At 47.8% G+C, this 22532-nt stretch overlaps 6 protein-coding genes across 6 annotated transcripts; 2 read left to right on the top strand and 4 right to left on the bottom strand.

Moving 5' to 3' along the window:
• Nucleotides 1-837: 837 nt before the first annotated feature.
• Nucleotides 838-2229, top strand: G6M90_00g106920 (uncharacterized protein; the record flags this gene model as incomplete). The annotated part of the gene is made up of 1 exon (XM_014684421.1): nt 838-2229. One exon carries the CDS (start codon nt 838-840, stop codon nt 2227-2229), a length of 1392 nt encoding a protein of 463 aa, XP_014539907.1.
• A 778-nt stretch (nt 2230-3007) lies between these two features.
• On the bottom strand, nt 3008-8095 carry vps54 (Vacuolar protein sorting-associated protein 54; the record flags this gene model as incomplete). Its single annotated transcript, XM_014684420.2, has 4 exons — nt 3008-3284; nt 3337-6169; nt 7775-7913; nt 8015-8095. The coding sequence occupies 4 exons, from the start codon at nt 8093-8095 to the stop codon at nt 3008-3010; spliced, it is 3330 nt and encodes a 1109-aa protein (XP_014539906.2).
• A 705-nt stretch (nt 8096-8800) lies between these two features.
• On the bottom strand, nt 8801-9226 carry G6M90_00g106900 (uncharacterized protein; the record flags this gene model as incomplete). Its single annotated transcript, XM_014684419.1, has 2 exons — nt 8801-9065; nt 9126-9226. 2 exons carry the CDS (start codon nt 9224-9226, stop codon nt 8801-8803), a joined length of 366 nt encoding a protein of 121 aa, XP_014539905.1.
• A 5669-nt stretch (nt 9227-14895) lies between these two features.
• On the bottom strand, nt 14896-15267 carry G6M90_00g106890 (uncharacterized protein; the record flags this gene model as incomplete). Its single annotated transcript, XM_014684418.1, has 1 exon — nt 14896-15267. The coding sequence occupies one exon, from the start codon at nt 15265-15267 to the stop codon at nt 14896-14898; it is 372 nt and encodes a 123-aa protein (XP_014539904.1).
• Nucleotides 15268-16245: 978 nt separating this feature from the next.
• Nucleotides 16246-19041, bottom strand: tdiA_1 (Didemethylasterriquinone D synthetase tdiA; the record flags this gene model as incomplete). The annotated part of the gene is made up of 1 exon (XM_014684417.1): nt 16246-19041. The coding sequence occupies one exon, from the start codon at nt 19039-19041 to the stop codon at nt 16246-16248; it is 2796 nt and encodes a 931-aa protein (XP_014539903.1).
• A 1092-nt stretch (nt 19042-20133) lies between these two features.
• Nucleotides 20134-21822, top strand: PaMT_1 (O-methyltransferase PaMT; the record flags this gene model as incomplete). Its single annotated transcript, XM_014684416.1, has 6 exons — nt 20134-20376; nt 20474-20752; nt 20836-20886; nt 20951-21110; nt 21231-21585; nt 21651-21822. 6 exons carry the CDS (start codon nt 20134-20136, stop codon nt 21820-21822), a joined length of 1260 nt encoding a protein of 419 aa, XP_014539902.1.
• Between the last annotated feature and the right edge of the window lie 710 nt (nt 21823-22532).

The raw sequence follows: 22532 nt of genomic DNA, 5'->3' as shown, positions 1-22532 counted from the left end.
GAATATTCGATGCCGCTGTCCACAAAATAATCCATGCGCACATTTGAGGCCATAAATTCCCAACTTGTCACTCTGCCGCGAATGCTGTAACCGCGTTACCCAGAGCCAAACAGACAGTGATCTTTGCTACCAATGTTGCGCGGCGCTGCGACATCTCGCCCAAGCGTCGGGCCACGAAACAACGGTCCAGGAGATACGGCGGCATGTGCAGCTATGGATGGACACCCTATTGACCGTTGAGGCAGCTGAGGCGGTTTACCGAGCTGCCCACGGGCAGAATGGGGATTCCTTGTTTGTGTAAGTACATTAACATCACTCTCTACTATATCAACGTGCCGTTAACAAGCACTGGAATTTGGGGTATTTCGTTTTGGCTAGCTATGGCCAGAGAGGACCAGACTAGAGAGGAACTTGTCGATCTGATAGCTAGTGTAGGAAGTCAATACAAGTAGCCTCTCCATCACCGTACTGTAAGCAGTCGTGTTTGGCTGTCGGTCTCGTCCACAGCATGATGTCGTCGGCTTTGTAATGGAAGAGGGTTAGGGTCAGGGTTACAGTCGAACGAGCCGACTCGACGACCTGTACTATAAGTATTAATTATAAGAGAAAAATTATTATAAAAGCCCCGCGGCGAGCACCCCAACCTGTCAATACTTTTGTTACAAAGTCAATCGTTGCCACATGCAGTTAGATGCCGTTTTCGACCACCTGCCTGCATGGCCAAGGCGCGGCCCTCCACCCCTCTTTCGACCACCCGCTGCTTTGGAGATTTGACCTCGACTCAACGCAAACCTACCAGACACAACCTTCCCTCGTCCTTCTCGCTCCGTTGAATTCATGGCTTCCGCTTCCGCTTCTTGCATATACAATCGAAGGGTAGAACGACCAGTAATTGCCGTTGGCGACTTTCCACCGACTCCCGAACAAGACGATCAACAACGATCCCAATTCATTTCCGCAATTTCTCTGGAAAGAGTCTCGGCCCTGGCCTTGCGATATAGCACACAGGATCACTGCCGCGTTATCAAATGTGACAGTGGGAGCTTCAATGTCAACTTCATTGTTGAATTCAAAGATGAAACAAAATGCGTTGTCCGAATTCCCATACTACCGTTCGTTTATGATCCCTGGAGCAGAGTTCTCAGTCATGTTGCCGTCTCGAAATACTTGAGAGAGACAACGCAAATCCCCGTGGCTCGTGTCCGCGCATTCGGCCGCAACGAGCGGCTTTCCAACGATGGCAATAACGAATATTTTTTTCTAATATTAGATTTTATCCCCGGCCAGAGCCTTACAGATCGGCTCCTACTCGAGTCAACCGTTGAGAGGCGAGCCAAATTTTTTTCTCAACTGATCAAGATTTTGGTCCAGTTGCGACAGACGAGTTTTCCAGCACTGGGGTCGCTGATGCCCGGAACAGACACGGGGCTTCCGGTAGTTGGTGATTTACAATCGATACCCTTGAATGAGCTCCGTCGTAGCGTCCCTCCAACAACATCAGTGCGAGAGTACATGGAAAGCCAACTCCAGATAGTCTCTGACACGCTAGCAGTCCCAGTTGCGGACCAGGCCATTGACGATATGAAACTTGAGGCCTTTGCAGTCCATTTTATGGAGAAAGATCTAATCGACGCTGGTCCTGATGATGAAGAGAACGGGTACCCTCTGTATCACTCAGATTTGCGGCTTGCCAACATCATCGTCAATGACGAACTGCAAATCAATGGTATAATCGACTGGGATGACGCGAGCACAGTTCCCAAGCAATTATTTTCGCCCCCACCGTGGATTTCAGGTGTAGACGATGAGAGCATCATGGAATTCCAATTACTGCATGCCGAGTTCCGCGGCATTCTTGTGGCGAAATCGAAAACCAACTCCATCTGTGGTGAAATGTTGAAACAATGGTATGGAGCGACAAACGGAGAGCCGAATAAGGTTTTGTATGTTGCTCACATCATTCGATACCCTACCGAGCTTGCCGAGGTCGTTGCTCGTCTTCACAAACGACTGGGTTTGATAGGAAAATTACGCACCGACATCCATGCATATTACAAATCAAGTATTGCGGTTCAAGAAGAAGTGCAAAAACGTGTAGCTCTATGTGACGAATACACAAGCTACCTCAAGAATCGCGGGCTATACAAAGAAGATCAACCGTTGGATCTGAAAGCGTTGAAAGCAAATCTTGAAAGGGTTGAGGAGATGCTTCGGTCCCCAGGTTTGTAGATTCAACTGCCTTTCTTCTCCAAGTAAGCTCAGCCTTTACCATTAGTATTTTTAACTAGCTAGCTTGTCTTGTCGATGGGACTGAGATGAACGTTAATTTGGGGCTATCGAAACGATTGATAGTAGCGCGTGGAGGCCAGGCTGCCTTGACAACGCTCTGCAAATAACTTGCGTGACTCAGAGCTGCCCTTCGTCAGTCTATAGTACCGTCTGGATTGTGTCTCTCGACTGTAACAGCCACAGGTGGTGGCCACATCGGTCCCAGCAGTCAACTGCCATCTATCAGTCCATCTCAATTTTACGGCCACCCCCATTGTAAATCATATTTCGTTAATTGAACCGTGTTGGCAAGACATGCTCAGCAATACTGTAGTTGTCGATAGCTTTTCGATACTTGTGCGATCCGAGAAACGGTGAGAGCTAGAACTACCATTTGATATAATTAGTGCTCTGACAGAAACACACCTTGCCACTTCCTATAACAAAACACCAGTTGTGAAGAGCCTCTTAACATACGAGCGCGCAATGACACTTTGCCGTACTGATGAAACTTTACAATACATGTCTGGGCTCATCCTTCTCAGTCTTATTCCATCTCTCTTTTTTTTATACAGACATATCTTCTCTGTCTTTGTTGCTTTCCGTCTACCTCTAGTGAAAGTAATTGACATTCTGTCTATCCCGAAACTGTTCTATTTGTCCATCTCGCTACTTTTGCCAAACACTTCCTAGAACGTGTCGTATACTCACTTTCTTTCTATATCTTCCCATATTATTATTACTTGGCTTCCGGGTCCGACACCGCGTCGGCAGCGATTTTGCCATCATCTGCTTTATCCGGCTCTTCGTCTTTATCTTCAGTGTTATCCCTTGTCTCGGCCGAATTCGCAGTGTTTTCAGTGTCTTTCTTTTCTAGTTGGCCATCGGCTAGATTGGCTGGCCGTCCGGTCGTGACTTGCTTGGACTTGATAATTGTGGTCAGGTATTCTGCAGTATCACCAAAACCATCCAATTTGCCGAGTTTGGATTCAAAGAACTCGATGTCATGTAGCATGCTGTATCAAGTCAGAATCTGTCGTAAGCTGATTGGGGCTCATGTAGACGTACCTCTCCCGGCCTAATTCCGTCATGGGGTCTACCTCCTGGAACGCCTTGCCGAACTGATTCCTATAACTGATAAATACTGGAGTCATGATCATTCCAACAGTTGCTTCTGGAAGAGACTTTGTCAGGATTCGATGTAACGAGGTCGTGTCTTTTGTTAATGTCGCCATGTAGGAATGCACATTCTTTTGCTCATTGTCCCAGTCGATAAGTTTGATAGTCTTTACATGTGAGGCTGCAAGGCGGGTCATGATTTCGACTATCTTGTCATAAATGCTGTTCTGGTGCTCTTGATAGAGACGTTTGACCTTATCAAATTCGACTAGACTCGAAGCAGCAGCACCAGTTCCAGCGTGGCGCCTGACAAACTCGCGAATATAGCTGATCAAGGTTGCAACGAACGTCAATGCTTGCGATGCGAGAACCAGATGCTTTGATGTAATGTTCTTTAAGCCTGCGGATCGTCTGGCCCCTGCGCCTAAGATAAGTTGTGTGCACCGCGAGTTAAAAAGCTGGAGATAGGAGACCAATGAAGCCACGATGTCTGAAGTCATTGATGGGATACCAACTATTAGTTGTAAGAAGCGGGCCACACCATTCATGCAAATAATTGCGGAGCTAGGAAGTACGAATATTTCCTCGTGAATGGACGCATTCCTAGTCTTGGCTTTATCATCGCTGTTGAGTTGCGGATCATCAGCGCAATTAAAACCAGGGTCGTCATCTGAATACAGAATCCAAGGTTTAATACCATCTGACCACTCAGCCGGGTCTTTCGTACTACAGGATAGAATCCTGTCAAGTTCAGCGGTATGTTTCTCTGAAAAGTCCTTCGCCTCCCATTGGTCAGAGTCCATGCCCTGGACAAGCTTTTGCTTTTCTACATCGCCGTGCTGCTGTATGAAGTCTTGAATTTGCCCATTGATAATTGTCTTTAGGGCCGTACCGCTTTGCCCAGAGATTGATTCACACTCGTTGGTAAAGTAGAGATTGAGAGCAAAATACCGGAGGAAGCGAATTAGTGATAGGTGCGTACTCTGCTCTGAACGAACCCTGAGGAGCTTCACAGTCTTATTCTGTGCAACGTCCACAGCTTCACCTAGGAGACTTAGTAAGTCTATGGCTTTGTGGATTTCTTGTGCCTCGAGTGCCGCAACGGAAGGCCTCCAGGCGGCAGGAGTAATGGGCGGTGAGTCCATCTCAGTACATCTTAACCCTGAAGGACCAGTGTCATCACCTAACGAACTAGCAACGTCTAGCAACAGTTTGACTTGTGTTGTTGACCTCCTCAACGTCTCAGTGACGCTAATATAAATTTTGATCAGTAGTTCTTCAGCTTCTTCAGGCTGAAGAGCTCGTAGGTTTCGAGCTAGAATAGACGATTTCTCCTGCGGGGCGAACTGGCCCCTGGCCATGGTTGACGAAGACAAAATCGATTCATTATCATCATCGTTTGAAGTAGGTAGAGGTCGCCGAACTAGGTTGCGAATTTCCTTCAGTACAGCCTCTCTATAAGCCGAAGTAGCACTGGTAAGGTGCTTTGCTCTATGCAAGCTGGTCAAGACCTCTAGTAACTCGGACCGAAGACCATCGGTCGAGCTCATATAGGATGGGACGACAGAAGCCTCCTGTGTATGGCCGCCTCGAGACCGTACTGAAGCACTAGTCCGACGCATGAGTACCTCCTGCGTGGAGACGGCATCAGTGTGGCGCCCGAGATCTCCCATAAGGAGACTGAGAAATCGTGCTGCATAAGCTTTGCCGATTCGGATGCGTAGCGTAATCAAATCGTCATTCACGCCTTGTAGCGCTATTACGGCCCTAAGGTCTCGTAACTGAATATCTTGTCCATCTATATGTAATGGTGCCTGTGAAGCATCTGGCTCGCCAGCAATGAGCTTCGAGAGAGAGTCGACACATTTTAAGGCCTTCTCCACTTCTCCATTGTCTACCAAAGACTCGCAGGCAACAACGCTATCGACAATATGTTGAAGTTGCTGGACTGCGTCGTGTAGCTGCTGGAGATGCTCCCGTCGTTGTCGCTTCTGGATAATATTTAACCCGCTTATTACAATCTCTTTATCTAAAGCCTCGAGCTCTTTCCTGAGAGCCTTGATTCTCTCCACGGAATCAGCGGCTTCTGATTGAAGTTCTTGTAGCGAACCTAATGCAGTGAAGAATGCCGTGGAAGCCGCTGAAATAGAAGCTATAAGGTACATTTCTATCGTGTCCATATACCAGGATAGTTTTTCTTGTAGTATCGCGTTTGTTGCGAGGGCTTTCCGTGGCGCTGTTGCATTTCCTTTTGAAGCCTTTTCATTGAGCAGCCCTGGCGGTGGACGAACAACCTCTGATCTCTCACTGACCACGTCAAATGTGCGAGGATTTTCTAAGTGAAAGTCTGCGTCGAAATATACACGGGGTACAGTAGACAGTGGTGGCGCTGATTGAGTCGCTCGTCTTGCAGATCCTGAACTGAATCTTGGAATCGCAACAGACATTTCTGTAGGTGACGGTGAAGATAGGCACCGCTTTCCCTGTTGTAGGTGACCGTCATCGAAAACAGCAGCAAACTGGCTTGTTTTACCGCTACCGCTGTCAAGGGTATCTGCCGATTCATTTTCTCTCTCCTTTAATCTTTGCAATTGTTCATATAATGCACCGACTTGGGTCAGGTAGGGCTTGAATTCGGCTACGTCAACGTGCGTGATGTTTGTTAGTGCCACCGGGGGGATATCGCGCGTGGTTGGAGGCTTGTGGGCGCTTAATGTTGGAGCTGAAGTATGCGATAGAAGTCCTGTTCGTACTATCGGCGGTTGCAGTAATGTCGATATTGCTTTTCAAGGAAATATTAGCACCTGCTTTGAACACCGAACGAGAGAATTTCAGTATACCATTCTGCCCTGCTTCTAAGACAGCGTTTGCCCAGCTACCCGATATTGTATCCGGTAATCCTCCAGTGGAGTGGATAGAGCTAGCCGTCGAGCCTGGCCTTTGGCGATAACATGGACTTGTAGAGCTTTGTCTCGGGACGCCATTAGTTTCCATCTCCGGCTCGAGCGTTTCGGTCACAATACCTATGGAAGGGGAAGTCCGTTCGATGTAAACTGGGGGGTATGTCTGACAATAGACTATCCACAGACTTGTGTGCGCAGGAATCTGGGTACATCGTTGCAGATGTAGGCCGACTTTAACCCTCTCGATGAAGACGTTGCAAAATAGGTTGATGGAAGCCAGCACAGGCGGTTGACCGGAGGATAGAGAAGCTATCGAGGAATCATAATACCGAAAACACTAATATACGCAAATAGAACATTCGCAGCTTCAGTCTATTGTTTAGTTCGCAACGCGTTGAGTCTCAATGGATTCGTTGGTGGAGAAGTGCGACAAGTCGGGATAGCCTTGCTAGGTTCTTTGGTTGTTCTACCTCCTGATCACGTCGATGTAGCTTCCGCTCATAGCCGGAGATTAGCCAGCAGTGTGCTGATGACGTAACAATCAGGAACGTGCTCCCATCCAACAACTGCTTGACTACCATACCCTACATTTTTCGGCGCTGTCATTTTACCATCTAGCACTTTACGCCTTACCCTTCAGCATGTTATTCACGGGAATGACAATCCGTAAGCAGGAGGAAGACAATAACGTCGGGCAAGCTGCCGCAAGCACGATGACCAGCTGGCGTGCCTGGCGACAGACATGACATTCGCCTAGGCGATGTGATCATCAGCATGTCGGAAGGGGAATATGGCGGTGTCGTGCAGTATGAACAGGGTAGGCACGCCGCGAATAGCTTTCAGCGGAAATAATTCCTTTGCTCGCGGTCACTTGACTTAAGGAGTGCTGTGAGGATAATCAAGTTGAACCGCTTGAGGGAAGATACTAAGATCAGTGCACTTGTCTCGGCGAGGATACAGAAGGTCAAGCCTCTTGATGTCCTCGCACGCCTATCATGCAATTTTTATATTCCATTTAAGGCAAACTATGCCTATGTTCGTCGTCAATGAACATGTGCGAAGGAAACTCTCCCATCTTCACCAAACCTGGGGCCGGGCCGGCGTGGCTCCACCGTCTATCGGATTCGGAGTATAGCAGGGGCTGTTAACTCGGCACTCGGTCCACTTTTCCGGCATCCGAGATTCCTGCAAATAAACTGACTTCACCAGGCGAAACGGCTGCCATCTATCATGGCCAACTCCTTGACGAAGCCACGCCTTACAAGTTATTCTTGAAAATCTCTTTCCTAAGAGACCGGGATTTTATCGACCGACCTCAGCTTTCTTAGTGGCTACATGAATAATACTAGCGGCCTAACAGTCGTTTTACGCTTATTAGACTCGGTAGTGTAGGGTAAGCTGCCGCGGTGACATGACCCGGAGACTTATTTGCTTAGTCTAGGGTATAACTTCCTGAACGAAGAGAGGAACGGACAGTGACTCACGATACTCGATAGTGCAGGCGATATCAATATCTTCTATTGAATTAACTCCGAGGACGGCCAATAACCCCTCAACACGCCAGCCGCCGAAGGTTTTCTTGCCGGGGAACAGCAATTGCAGGATTCTCGTCACTTCAAGAAGCTACATGGTAGCAGAAAGGTTAATGGGTCTCTCTCAAGGCATTTTACGAGTTTCCTTCATGCATGAGGACCAGTTAGGGTTAGGATAGCCCTAACACCCACCGGCCGTTCGCGAGTTGGATCGTAAGTCTTTGCGAGCGCGAGCATTTCTTGCAAGACGATGTCGATGCCAGAGGCAATCATGATAACAAGGATGATGATTTGTTGCTTCATGCACCGCTAGGCCAGTCATCGGACCAGCCCTGAATAGAGGTTCTTGCGAGAAATCTGGCCATCTGCTTAAATAGTTACGCATCCACTCCTCGCACGATCCTACCATGGGGCCGAGGGAAATACAAGAGAGCACATCGATACCTAATCTGTCACCGTGTTCTGGTTCTGGAAACGCGGGTGGGACATATGCGGGGATGACCTTGTCAGTATGCACTATTCTGGCCGGGAATACAATGAGGTGAGCTACTCGGTTGCCCAAGGCTCTTCCCATGGCAAGCGGCGCAACCACCCACCTTGTGAAGCTGTGACACTACTACAGCTGACTACAATCTCATCATGGACAGTGGCAAGAGCGAACATCAAGTTATGGCCAGAAATATATGTTTGATTCGAGATACTATCTGGTGCTATGTTGAATAGCTGTACTCTATAGTCCCCAATTCAAATACAGTAGAAATGCATGTATCTATCTAAGCTCTGATCGTAGTCAAGGCACGATATCATGTAGTGATCAAACTCGACAAATCCAACATGAAATCGTAGGTCGGCTAGGCTATTGAGCTTTGGTTAACACTACTTTCCATTGTTCTGTTTGCAAAATTGCTAAAAATATGACGCTGAAACAATGACTTGTTGGGCGGGAGATATAATTCGAGGCTCAACTTACTCGGAAATTTATGGGGTGCAGTTCTGTCCCTGAGCCTGGACGGAGAGATCGATAACGTTGCCGTTGGGCCCGGTAATCTTCTGTTGACCGCCGCCGCAGCTGCCAGCATTCGTGCAGCACTTATTCAACACGGCGGAAATGGCTCCATTGATTTGATTACCAGAGATGGTAACAACGGTATTCGGAGCTCGATTGACGATGCAGATCTGGGCATTGCCTTGAGAGAACCGCAATGCCGACCTGGGCTGTAGAGTCACGCTACCGAAGTTTTCCCTGTGATCAAGTTAGAAAGACGTCTTGCAGAGTTCAATGCGAGGGAGGTGTTATACGTACTGCACATTGTCGACTGAGAAACTGCCGCCGCCGCCGCAGCTCTGGGCGCTGGCCAACGATGCGACGCCCAGCAGGAGAGAGATGGAGGTTTGATACAACATGTTGTAGTATAGTGGTGGGATATGTTGGGATATATTGGGTTGTGTTGAAAGTGTTGAAAATGTTGAAAATGTTGGTAGATGCTCGATTGATGGTGAGTCCAAGAAGGAACTGAGTGAGGATATTGATCTGATTTATACTCAAGCCCAGGTTTGTGATATTCATGTATCGTCCATTGCTGATCACCTATCGCGCCGTTGTATGCCAGAGAAATCGTAAACGGGAACAGTTTTTCCGCCTCGGGTGTCCAGGATTAGCTCGTGTCATACTCGAGTGGAGAAGAGTCGAGGCGTTCCAATACTACATAATTGACTACATGTACTTCTATTCTGCCGTCATGCATGCCTCAGCGAAAGTATCGACCTTGCGCCCGAGCTGAGTGAAGAAAGGCATTCAAAGCGTATTCGATTTGGAAGAAAGTTGGTACTCAGCCGCCCCTGGGCGATTCGGATAATAAAAGTCCGTCAATCTCAGCACGCTGGGTGGAGTTGTAGCAGCGAATTTCGTCCCAGGTAAGACAGCGGCATGCAGTAAAACAGAGGCGGCTTATGCAAGTTGTCTCTGAGTGAGGGTTTGGTCTCAGCGAAGTGTTTAATATGGGCCTATTTTTGGAGCTAAATTCTGACACGGTCTTGGGGGTTTTGGGTCCATGGGCGACTGCAATGCTTCATATCCCCGTTAAACCCGTTCTCTGAGCTGAAAGGAAATCTCGGCACATCCATGTCGGCTTTCAATGTTACCTTGCCGTTTGAATGAAGAGTCAAGCAGAATGCCACAGCGCCGCGTATTTGACCGACTTTGGTTGGACCATGGCCAATGCTTTGTGCAAATATCCGATACAGCCACCGCATAGGCGGATTAATGTCAATATTTTGATGCACCAGACGTTATGCGACCAATTTTAGCCAGGCACGAGCTGCAAGGCCCCAGAAACGTTTGCGCGTGTCGGCTCTTTGTGCCCACTCCAGCACTTTTGTCGTGAGACTTCGCTGCGCGTGCCACGACGCCGCTCTCAGTGATATCACAGAGCTCGGTAATAATTCACCTGCAGATTTTGCCGCATCACTTTTGATCAGACCACCCTGTCGTTCTTTGCATCCGAGGTGTGACGTCATGTTATTTTTCTCATACAAAGCTACATGACACGCATGCTTGCTTAGTTCCATCTCAATCGAGCAGACTTTTACCAGCTATAAAATAAACCTAGCTTTGAAAGTCGGCTCACGATAATTACACAAGAAGAGGGTTGCAAGTGTATAGGCTTCTGCTTCCCACCCGCATTTAGAAATGTAAAGCATAGCTTCAATAGAAACGGTTGTATTGTTACTCGCTAAGCACTTGTACGTTCCAGCACAACTCTGGTCACAATTGACCGTAGCCTGTTTCAAGGGTACTACTAGTATAAGGACACTAAATCTAGGCTAGTCTCAAAAGGTTGTTTATTCAAACGATAACATTTCAAATAAAGTGCTAGTTGTGTAAAGCTTGAGTATATACTTGTCTTAACAACATCTTGTTTGAATCCATAATTTATAATATAAGACTAAGACTTTATTTTCATATTTATTATAGAAGTATATCTCATAGTACTTCCCTTGATACTTCTTTACTGCGTGCAAGTCTCTTAAGCGACGTTCTCTAAAGGTCTTTCTTTGTTAAATTCTGAGCAGTTTGAGGTGTATGGAATCTTCTCAGCTACTACTAGGGGAAGGTATCAGAGCAGTTTTCTAGCTTTTATCGCTGATCTGCAAGAAGGCTTCTGGCGGTGATGTTATGTCGGGAAATAGGCACAAGACAGGGATGCTAGTTGTCCTGTCCTGGTAAATTATCAGCAGCAGAAAAGGGCACAGGCGTAAATCGGATGCCTCATTACCACTTGGCGGATATACTATTGCATGTATGTAATTCTGCGCTGCCTATGTGCACAACTACAAAGCCCTAGAGATTACCTAGGACAAGACCCTTCTAGCACTTCAGGCGCCGCGTCTCTCCGTCACATTACAAAATCATACGAGTTACAGCGCACATCCAAGATCCAAGCTAGTCGCTCGGCCATGGCTTCGAGGCCCAGCCTGCTGTAGGCAGAGTTCGGCATCGCTTTGCCGTGTCGTACCAAATTAAACTTTCGGGGCATCGGTTCCAGATTCTGTGGCTACCGGACAGCTCGCAGCTGAAGCCCAAACTGGTCCAAACTCCAAAGGGCTGTTTTGTTTTCGATTTTGTGAACAAGGCGCGGGGTACTGAAAAATTGGGAAACCATAACGCCTTGGCCACGTTGTTCAGGCCAATCCGATAATCAACGGCGACAGGTAAAGTGGAACGTCCTCAAGCCAGCCTCCGACACGTGTAAGAGATTCCCGATCTAATATTTAATAATGCGCATCAGACCCAAGTGGACAATTCCAGGTCAATTCACACCAAGCGATTTAGGCTATAAAGGCTCCCCTTGCACCCAGGCTGTGTTACCGCAACCTTGTCCACCCAGCCGGTTCAGCAATCACCTTGATCACCATGAAAGCCTTTGCTACTATGATAACTCTTCTCGCCGGACTTGGACTGGCAATCGAATTTCCAAGATGTAGGAGGGTACGTACAACGCATGCAATAGCTAATAATGGTATTGACGCAGTGAGATTAGCCATCGAGCGAATGCATCATCGCATGCCCACATAATCAATGCCGCCCGGGCTATGTTTGCTGTGTAACAGATTGTGGAGGCCGTATCTGCGTAAGTTTATGGACGTGGTATATTAGATGCGTACTAATGTGTGTTCAAATTCTAGGAACCCGTAAGTGCTTCGTGCATGAAGCATTTGGAGTGATGCACTAATTATCTTTTCACGCGTATAGGTTGAACCTATGCGAGACTCTTTTGACAACTCTTTTGACAGACATGGAGATTGATGGAACGTGGGTGGGATTGGAGTACCCGGAACTGATGAGAGATGTCATCTCATTCTTATCTGGAGTTTCTCTTTGTGAGTTTTAGCTTGGGAACCCTAAATTAGGCATGTCTCTGAAAACAAAGAATGGGAATTTGTTCATCGCATAAATGAGGACGCGGCATGTGGCGTTTACATGTCTGTTGACGTCTCTAGTGGGAAGTTCCACTGGGAACATTGAAACGCCACCACGATAAAAGTCAGCGAATGTAAACACTATTTGTGCTAGCCGCCACCAAAATTAAAGCTAAGGATTAAAATGGGACTCTTTCTCTTCCAGGTATGGGGTGAAGATATTCGCTGTTAAAACGGTACATATGTAGTTAGGTAAAGAAGGGGAAAATAACTAAAGGTGTCTGGTAGCTTAACGGGATTAACAGAGAATTACTTCCTTCTAAGCGAAACCATCCCTCACTTTCGACAGAATGTAGCTGACGTATCCACAATGTCCGGCTGCATGCCCCCTGGTTTTATCTTGTTCCATTGTAACTATCATCTGCAAAATAATCCTTTAAGTAGGCTAAAATTCGGCGGTTCTGTAGCGCTTAGAATCGAGAGAATATAGCTACTAACAACTGGATTCCCAAGGAAGTAAGCGAGTTTATAGCACTGGTAAGTTAAGCCTTAAGATTCATAGAGTGTATATATTCTAATAGCTATGTAGTACATTAAAGGGCTATTAACCAACAAGATAGGATTACTACGCGGTAAAATAGGAAAGATCCCACGGAAATATTTTATGCTTAATAGCTATAAAAAGGTGTAAAGTTTTTATTAGGAGGAAAACTGGCTTAACTATATCTATAAAGGCACTAGAGTTAATAATATAAATATGATTAATAGATACGTTTATATACCTATAAGACTAAGCGAAATTTGCCAGGTAATATATAAGGTACATCACTATACAGAATATCACTAGTTTAATTCGGCTTATATCTAGCGGCAGGATCTTAAGTGTGTTATTAGCTATTATAACAGTGAGCCTAATATTAAATTAAAATTCATAAGAGAGTTCTATAAGTCTAAGAATATAGATTAATAAGTTTATCTTTCTAACCTGGCATAAAATTATCTAGCTAGTTAACCTTAAGTCCAGGCCAGAGCACCCTTTCCTAGAAAGGATAAATACGCCTGATGGGTTATATCCGCCTTTAGTTGCCCAGCTAGTTATATATTAGCTAGCTAATATCGTGTCCTCTCAGGCATTTGCTTGATATTATACCCTTAATCAGATTCCTGTAATCAGACCACCTAAGAACAGTAGCTACTACATATATATACGTAATTAAGTAGCACCTGGGGCAGATCATATGCTAGACAAGCCAGTATTCCCAGAATAAACCCCAGATAGCAGGTTAAATAAGATAAGATACCTAAACATATAGGGTAGTTAGTTAACAGCACTGGCTAAGCGTGGTGGTATGACGAATGGACTCGGATTTCATTCAATACGCCGTCACCTTCCGCTATGCTACAGCCTGCGCCGGATATTGCCCCGTGTGCATTTGGAAGACTAATTTCCCAGCCGATGAGAGACTAAAGCAGCACACGGACCGAAGCGCATAAAAGAGACATATTTTAAGGTGCATTACATTATACACATAATATCAGGATATATCAAATGTCCTGATAAAAGATGTCCAACAGTCTTCCCAGATCGTGCGGCGATGTGGCACCATCTAGACAACGTACACAATATCCAGTAATATACACAGCATACCCACTATAAGCCCTCAAGACATTTATAAGACAAATATACTTCCATTTAACCCACAAAATCCTTAGCACGATCATATATAATTTATAAAAAACAATAGCCTACTGGAGGTATTATATCTGCGCACATTACTAGAGCGGCGGTATAGGACCAATAAAAGCATAACCAACCTATTATAATAATTTAGTATAACTAATAATTATATCTGGGAGGAGGATAGCATATATGCCGTAGAAACTCTACTATCAGAGGTACACTTTAAAGTTAACGAGATGGATATAAAGAATAAGGGCTACGCTCTGTTAGAGGCTGACGATATACCAACAGTCTTCGGTATTGAGAAAGAGATTGCGATTGACCCAATGACATTGTATTATATAAGCTTAGCGCGGCTCTGGTCGTGGAAGGATCCAAGGATTGGGATGCCAAGCAGCGCAGGGTGGTGTTACACGGATGACACGTTGCCATGAAGGCACGGGCCGAACCTTGAACCCGACGATAGTTACACAAGGGCTCTGATCACGAGACCTAGGGCAAGGTGCCTCACCGCCTCTTGATATAAATAAAGGTCTTCCGCCCCTAGGGCCTCAAGGAAAACCAAGGACCTTTGATATCAAAGCAAAGTATTAGCTGAATACGAATATTGTTCTAAGCCCCTAAATACTAGGCCCTTGTCACAGGTGGTGTCAAGTCCAATCTATCCGGCGATTCGCATAGGCGTGGACTAGGAGCCGTCATGGTACGTGTCAAGAGACCCTGTCCTAGTGAAAAATCACCAGACTTTATCCAAGTCGCAGCCGATCTTGTCCGTGCCATTGTGCTGCCACATTTGACGTTTCAGGTCGAGGATGTCATCTTTGCCATTCTTGTCATCTCTCGCCCAGACCAGTACGTACATGCCATGTAGCCACCACTTGAGTCTGTTTATTTTTACCTTTTCACAACACCAATTTATTAATGCGACGAACAATGACCACCTGTATTCTCATTCGCTGTCCGTCCAGGTAACTTAAGCGGCATGAACAAAATTAGCCAAGTCCCTCTTTCCCATTTCCGTCAGACTAGTCCTGTCATCCTCGCTGTTCAATCTGAGCCCAGCGTCAATTATGACAGGGTCAATCGCCTCACTCTGGCCGGTTCCCACAAGGTCAGCATGCCAGTGACCATGTTGACCCCCCGGGTTGACGCTCAGCAAGACGCGCAATGGCCTGGGGATGTCCTGCTTTGTCCCTGGGTCCTCGTCCAGCCACCAGATGGCTGCATTGTCCTCGCCGTAACCCCCCTTGTGCTGATTGCTCACTGTTCCCGAGAGACTGGTGTAGTGGTCGTGAGCTCCATCCTTCTTCCACTCCCATGTGTATCCAAGCTTGCCACCTACCATCTTCTCTCAGCCCCTATTGACTTCGACGTCTTGGTGATGGACAAAGTGCCAGTCCCTTTCCTGAGGGCCAAGTCTCCGTGCGGGAACATCTTGCTCGCGACTGGGTCCGGCCTATGGTCGCTGCGAGTCCTGGCATGCTATTTATCGGCGTATTCGAACTCAAAAATGATCTCAGCGTTTGTAAACCGTCGCCGCATTCTTGGGATCTGGAATTGAAACTCGGGAGTTGACAGCGTCGCCATGTTGCCGGGAGCCGTGTAATGTCCGGAAGCAACTTTCACAATTCGGGCCCCTGGGTGTAAGATGATGTGTGATGTTCATGTCGGAATGGCACTTGACCGGATTGAAACAGAAGTTCTCAACCGCGATGTTATCCGCTATTGGAAGTGAGCCCTGCCTTGTCTCTCGTCAATATTGCTAGCCCCCAGTCCCCAAACTTGGCCATGAGATCAACTGCTGTCAAATAGCCACAAGCATATTATCGTTAAACAAGCAGTAGGTCAGGGTGGTCGAGGTGCCCATGAAGAACTGCCCGCTGGCCAAGATGGCTCTCTCCTTTTATCCGCTACAGCTATTTTCGTCATGTTCGCATATATCGGAAGTGGCGTGTGAATTATAGGCCAGCGAACACGAGGCAGTTGAATGAGAGCAGGGACAGCCCAACGAGAACACAAGACACCTAGATTTTACATTGTGGCGCAGTTTTCTTTTTAAGAAAAACACAGTTATGAGGCAGACTGAGTGTGGAAGAGTCGCTTGATTGAGGCTATCTAGATAGGTGGAATAGGTGCTTTTCATAGATAATCTTGATAGATGACTAGGTCATCAAATGTAGCTTGTGACGATAGCCTTTTTCAGTCTTCCATTGATGTTGAACAGGCTCAGTAGGGCCGTGGCGAGACCTTTTGTGAGGCGTCATTGGAGTCGCTGGCTCGTGGCACTCTTTCAATAGGCAATCAAGCCAACTGGTTGAGCCCGTTAAACCCCCCTAGCATGCAGCGCAGAAAGAAATGTGGCAGAAAAAGCAGCAACATGATCCGGTCCAATCATGGTATAATGCGAACCATCAACTTCGTGCAACCGAGGCTTCGATCTGCAAAAGTCCTGCCACTTGCTCAAATGCTCCTTCACCCATATCGTTCGGTCTGGGGCCACGGATTTCAACGGGGTAGCATAGAAGATATCTAGCATGTCAACTTGACCATCAGGCTCGTAATTGACAGCAATACTTGGCAAGCTATGTGCGACGTTGGTCCAGCGAGTTAATCCAGGCTTGTCCAGGCCAAGTTCCCTGATACGATCCGCGTCGGCGAGGCGAAATACATATGCCAGGGCGTCGTCCTGGCTCATGTCCTCGATTTGCTCAGCCTGCTCCTCGGTTATTAAACTGAGAAAGTATGCCAAATGCAGCAGGCAATTTTGCCAGTTGAGCTGTCTCATGCGCGTTTTGATGTGCGGCGGCAAGTTCAAACAGCCAAGGAATTGTACTGTGCCATGTCCGTCGGTTGCTTCGAGTTTCTTGGCCATTTCAAAGGCAATCATGGTCCCGTAGCTATATCCCGCCATCACATAGGGTCCTTGAGGCTGTCGCTGTCGAAGGGCCGCCAGGTACGCATCAACCACCTCATCAATGGATACGAACTGTTCTTGGCCGGGGTCAAGGCCTCTGGCGCGCAGTGCGTATACCGGTCGATCGTCACTGGCGATATGCTGAGCTAGCCCGACGAAAACGAGGACTTCACCAATCCCGGGATGGACAAGCCATAGCGGTGTTTTTTTGCCAGCCGCGTTGAAAGCGACGACGGGGTCATAACTGGAATTCAGCGGCGTGTCCAACGACCTGCCCTTCTCGCTCTCGGGGCAGAGGGCCTTGGCTAGTGCAGATGGTGTAGGATGCCTCAGAATTGAAGTCACAGAGACACTAGCTCCTAGTGCCTCTTCAATGCGTATCTTGAGTTGAATCACGTCAACGGAAGTGAATCCAAGTTCGAAAATGGATGTGTTCACGCCGATTGCGCCCCTGTCGATGGACTTGAGGTCCAAGAGACAGCGGATGAGAAGCTTTTCGGCATCGTTGGCTTCTGTATCGTCCATTTTCTGTCTTTGTTTTCTAAACTGCTCCACTCGACTGAAGTGCAGATCAACATCCTTGGAGAAAGCACCTGCTTCGTATAGTGTTCTCATCTTGGTCCGCGAGATTTTGCCGAGCGAGGATACTGGCAAAAGCGGAATGGACTCCTGCCGAAGAGAGAAGACGGTTGGGCTGGCACCAACGCGTAACAGACATGTTTGTACGGCCAGATGTTGGATCTCGACGACGTCCTTGGCAGGCATGTCCCAGTTCCGAGGAATGTATGCGACTGTCACCTGCTCAGTGTGGGCTGCGCGGGACGGAAATGCGACAAGACGTGCAGCTTGATGGCAAAGAGCTTGATCAAGCGCCGTCTGAAGTGGCGCCATGGCAAATTTGGCGCCATTGATATTGACAAGATCCTTGACGCGACCTTTGAGGCTGAGATGGCCCTGCGCGTCGATGCTGGCCTGGTCGCCCGTACGAAACCAGCCGTCCTGGGTGAAGCATTCTGCAGTGGCGCGCGCATCACGATAATAGCCACTGAAAAGCACGCTGCCACGGACCTCGAGATCGCCAGGCTCGTCGGGTGCCGCAACTTGTGATCGGTCTAGTCCAGGATTTGTAATACGCATCTCAATGCCATCCATACAGGTGCCCAGGGAAACCACGGCTCGGCCTCTTTTGACATCATACTCGGGACAATCGAGGTTGAAGATGGCCCCGGCACACGTCTCAGTCATGCCAAAGCCAGCCGTGATTACATTCGCCGGGGCATTGTACCTTTGGAGAATCGAGGATAGATTGACACACGTGCTCGTGTCGGTGTCCTCACCTCCGGACGCGAGCATGGTGAGATTTGTGAGATCCCAATTCCTGTCTTGTTGCTCGTCTTGTAGAGCCGAGAGCAGCTTGGCTAACAAGAAATTCGGCGCAAAGGTTTTGGCCACTTTGTAGCGGTGAAGAAGTGAAAGGAATGTTGTTGGTGCTGAAACCACGTCGCTTGCATGCACATGGACTTGGTCAACGCCGAGCCACAAAGCCTGGATATGGATTTCAACCAGACTTGCAACGTGATCAAGACCTATCCAATTCAAAAATGGCCGAGGGCTTTCCAATGGCCGCACTGCGGCTTTTCCGGCCACGGCTGCAAGGATCTGACGGTGAGACAACATGACAGCCTTGGGACTTCCGCTGCTACCGGACGTCAACATCAAAATAGCCGTTGTAGTGCCCCCCTGGTACTGCCCATGGCTGTTTGGTTCGGCAGAGGATATCGCCCTTGACGCCGTCTTCTGCGGTGTCTCGACTCTATGCAGGTACATCCCGTGGCCGGAATCCCACATGTCCGTCAAGTCACTTGTCGTGATGCATATCGGGTATTCCAACAGTACTGCCAGGTCCAGCATGGAACTGTTGCTGCGGATTGATGGGCCCAGTATCACGGGTATGCCGTTGGCAAAGAGGACAGACCAGAACCAGGTGATGATGTCTGCATGATTATCCAAGTGCAGCATGATTGGGTGACGCTCCTTGAACCTTGGGATTCCCCGAATCTGGCCACTGTTACGCCGTGCTTGGAAGTAGAGGTCTTTATAAGAGATGCAAATCGGATCGGAAACGTCCCCCAAGGGGAAGCTGAGGACAGATCCTGACTCGGCTCTGTCCCGGAGGACATCCTGAAGACAATTCCAAGTATCCATTTGAAAAGAAGGATCTCGGCAGCTAGTTGAACTTGGTGAAAAGGCGCTGGACTTTATTTGGGGATATGGTTCCTGTTAAAAGGGCTCGGTTGAGGACTTATGAACAGCTTCATGACTAGCAATACTCAATCTTTGGATCTTCAAGGTCCTTGGTTCCTTGTCTTCCTAGGAGGGCAGGGCCTCCTGTATATATACATAAGGTCTCTTGTGTGTGTAACCTGGCCTAGATGACTGAGCTGATGACTGAGGCATCTAAGTCGTTGAGCCTTGGGTCCTGTTGCCTGGCTCACCGACCCCTTCTGTGTACCGTGGCTTCGCCGCGGATCCCGGATATTGGAAGAGGGCTGGGGCTTACGAGGCTCTTCCGTGTAACAGTTCCTGTCGAGTGCGAGGAGATATTGAGAGCCTAGATTCTTCCCTCGAATAGCAGACGGCGTCATGATGCCACTTTGCTGCCTGGGCGGCACCGGAACGGGTCCCGTCCAATTGTCCAAAATTGATTGCCTTTGGACGCAGATTACGCAGATCCTTCGTTGCTAGATACATTGACGCCTTGCGCCGACGTTTGCATCACCCCCCCTCAGATGCCCTTGGCCAGCCAAGAAATGGATGCAGCCTGCATTCGGCATCATGGGTACATGTGTATCCTCAGAGCCACGGGTCAAGTTGCAATTGATAGCTTGCACAGCTGCCGACATACCAGACCGCTTGACCAGACATGTTGTGCTACCTGCGGCCCCCAATGCGAATCTCGGCCCAACGGCCAGGCTTTGAAAGACAGCAAGTCTGCATATAGAGTACTTGACACGAATGGAGCAGCATAATTATCCTTCAATGCTGCCTTATCCTTGCCCATCGATCGGCTTGGGCGGATTCTTGTATCTCACCCCGGCCTGTTTGACCGCTCGCTCATTTACCCACGTTTTCCCTCACATCCCATTTTACCTTGCAACACCAACGGCATCGAGTGACAGTTTGGTGGCCTTTTTCCCTCGAATAACGTGGTTTACCTTTTATTCCGTATAAATTGCTGTCATTACAGGGTCTTGAATCTACGAATTAAGCTGGTCGGCTTCTTCCTCGAAAACCACCATGTCGTCCGACAACACATCAGTCTCCCGTCTGACTCAGCTTGCGGCATCAATCCTCAATTCTGTTTCAAGGCTCGAGGCTACGCTGTCGATGCAGGCGTGTCCATTGCCTTCTTTTGACCAAGACGCGCCAACACTGTTGCCAAAAGATGCAATTGGCATAAGAGACTCCATTATTGATTGTGCTGCCGAAATCCAAGACCTCCTTCTAGGTCCCTTCGACATGCTGTACATGCATGGATCAGTAAGCTCTTGACCAGCTCCCATCACCACGAATGGGTGCACTAGACCCAGCCTTTTGTTAGTGAGTCGCGGCCATCTTACTAATACCTGGTCCAAAGGTCAACAGTTCGGTATCACTGCAGGCGATATCCCGATTCAAGATTGCTGAGCTGGTACCGTTGGGCGGCCGAACGACGTTCGCCAGTATTGCCCAAGAGATCGGCCTAGGCGAACGAACCGTGCGCAGGTTACTAAGGCATGCAACAACCATGCGAGTATTTCATGAGCCAGAACCGGGAGTCTTGGTTCACACGAAGGCGTCCAAACTACTGAGGGATCCTGTGGCCAACGCCTGGCTGCTCTGTGGAACCGAGGAGATGTGGACTGCGTCTGTAAAGGTAAAAAAAAAAAAAAAAACAGCAACTACTATTGTGATACGTAACCATGATCAGAAGCTAACATTGAGGCTTTTCTGCTGCAGATGGTTGAAGCTTTAGAGAAGTGGCCCGAGTCACAAGAACCAAACCATACGGTAGGCTCGTCGTGCTTGCCGTTGGCAAGATTGGATGGCCATGCATTATTAACATTAGTTGTAGGGCTTCGCCCTTTCAAACAATACTGGAGAGAGTATTTATGAAGTGCTGAAGCAAAACCCTCAACGAGCCGCTCGATTCGGGAACAATATGAAGGCATTTATGGAGATGCAGGAGTTCAACTCAACCCATGTTGTCAACAACTATGACTGGAAATCTCTAGGTGGGCCTTTTCTTTTCCTTTGTAATATGCAATTTGAAACTCCTGTATACTCCTCCTCGCGTCGATTGACAAAGTGTCACTGTTCAAGCAGACCAGTCCTACTAATTTTGTCTGTTGCAGGCCAAGTCCGAATTGTCGATGTTGGAGGAGGACCAGGCCACATCAGCCTAGAGTTGGCTAAACATTTTCCCCATCTCTCCTTTATTGTACAAGATTTGGAGATTTTCACTCCCGACATTCCAGATGAAGTTGGGGACAGGATCAAGTACATGAAGCACGATATGTTTGCACCTCAAACTATCCATGCAGAGGTTTATTTCTTTCGCTGGATCTTGCACAACTGGTCCGATAAATATTGTCATCTAATTCTCAAACGTCTTATCCCGATGTTGACGCCGGGAACCAAGATTATCATTAATGAGATATGTATGCCGGAGCCGCGTACCATTTCACACTGGAGAGAAAGGTATTTAAGGTAAGTCTGGTCCATGATTCTATCTCATTGTTCTTTTCTGTTGTCCATGCTTACATCATCTGTAGGTCATTCGATCTCTTAATGGGCGCGGGCTTCGCTTCCCACGAAAGAAACCTAGATGAATGGAAAGCTCTGTTTACAGAGGCAGACCCAAGGTTCAAGTTCTCCATGGTCAACGAATCTAACGAGTCTGCGCTTGCAATCATGGAGTTCGTGTGGACAGACTTGACGGGGTAGATGTAGGCATTTGAAAACTGTTAGGGTACGTTGCAACATACACCGGCGCGACTCGGTCTCAGCCGACGGATAGCTACATTGACCGAGACGGGATCCTTGCTGGTATAGTCGTAAACTAGTTAGTAATAATACGTCAGCCCTACAATAGTTGGATCGCCGTACAACAGGTGAGGGTGGTTAATAACTTCAGGGTTAGAGTGTACACCCGCTCTCTTGCCGACGTAACATGGTGTGGCACAGGGTTCCGGGCGGCGAATAACTATTGAATCCTAATTATTCAAACAGCCCTTTAACAAATGGGACTCTCTTCTATTTTCACGTATCCAACGCTACACATATTCCTTCCAGTAGTTTAATGACCGGTTCCATCCAACCACCCGCTGCCAAAACGTAACACCGCTACTGTTAAAGCATGAGATGACAAAATCGTCAAGTTGAGTAAAAGAAAAATAGAAATAAACAAAATATCAGGTCTTTGCTAATCTTTCCTAACCCAGTTATTAATCCAGCGCTTACTAGGCTGCCCGCTGACTGTTGGGGTCGTTCAATAGAGCCAACGGTTCTGTTGGCCCATGATGGCGATGGCGCATCGAGGCAACTGTTTCCGCAGTCAGCGGTCAGGTAGCCCAAACTACACGTTACGCATGAAGTATGTAGTTGGCATGAGTTGACGCCTGGTTTGGCGGCCAAGCCCGCACACACGCGATAGG

The sequence above is a fragment of the Metarhizium brunneum genome, chromosome 7, assembly GCF_013426205.1.
Source record: "Metarhizium brunneum chromosome 7, complete sequence".
Taxonomy (NCBI): Eukaryota; Fungi; Ascomycota; class Sordariomycetes; order Hypocreales; family Clavicipitaceae; genus Metarhizium; species Metarhizium brunneum.
Note: the sequence above shows the minus strand (reverse complement) of the source record. Positions and strands in the feature narration are given on the sequence as shown.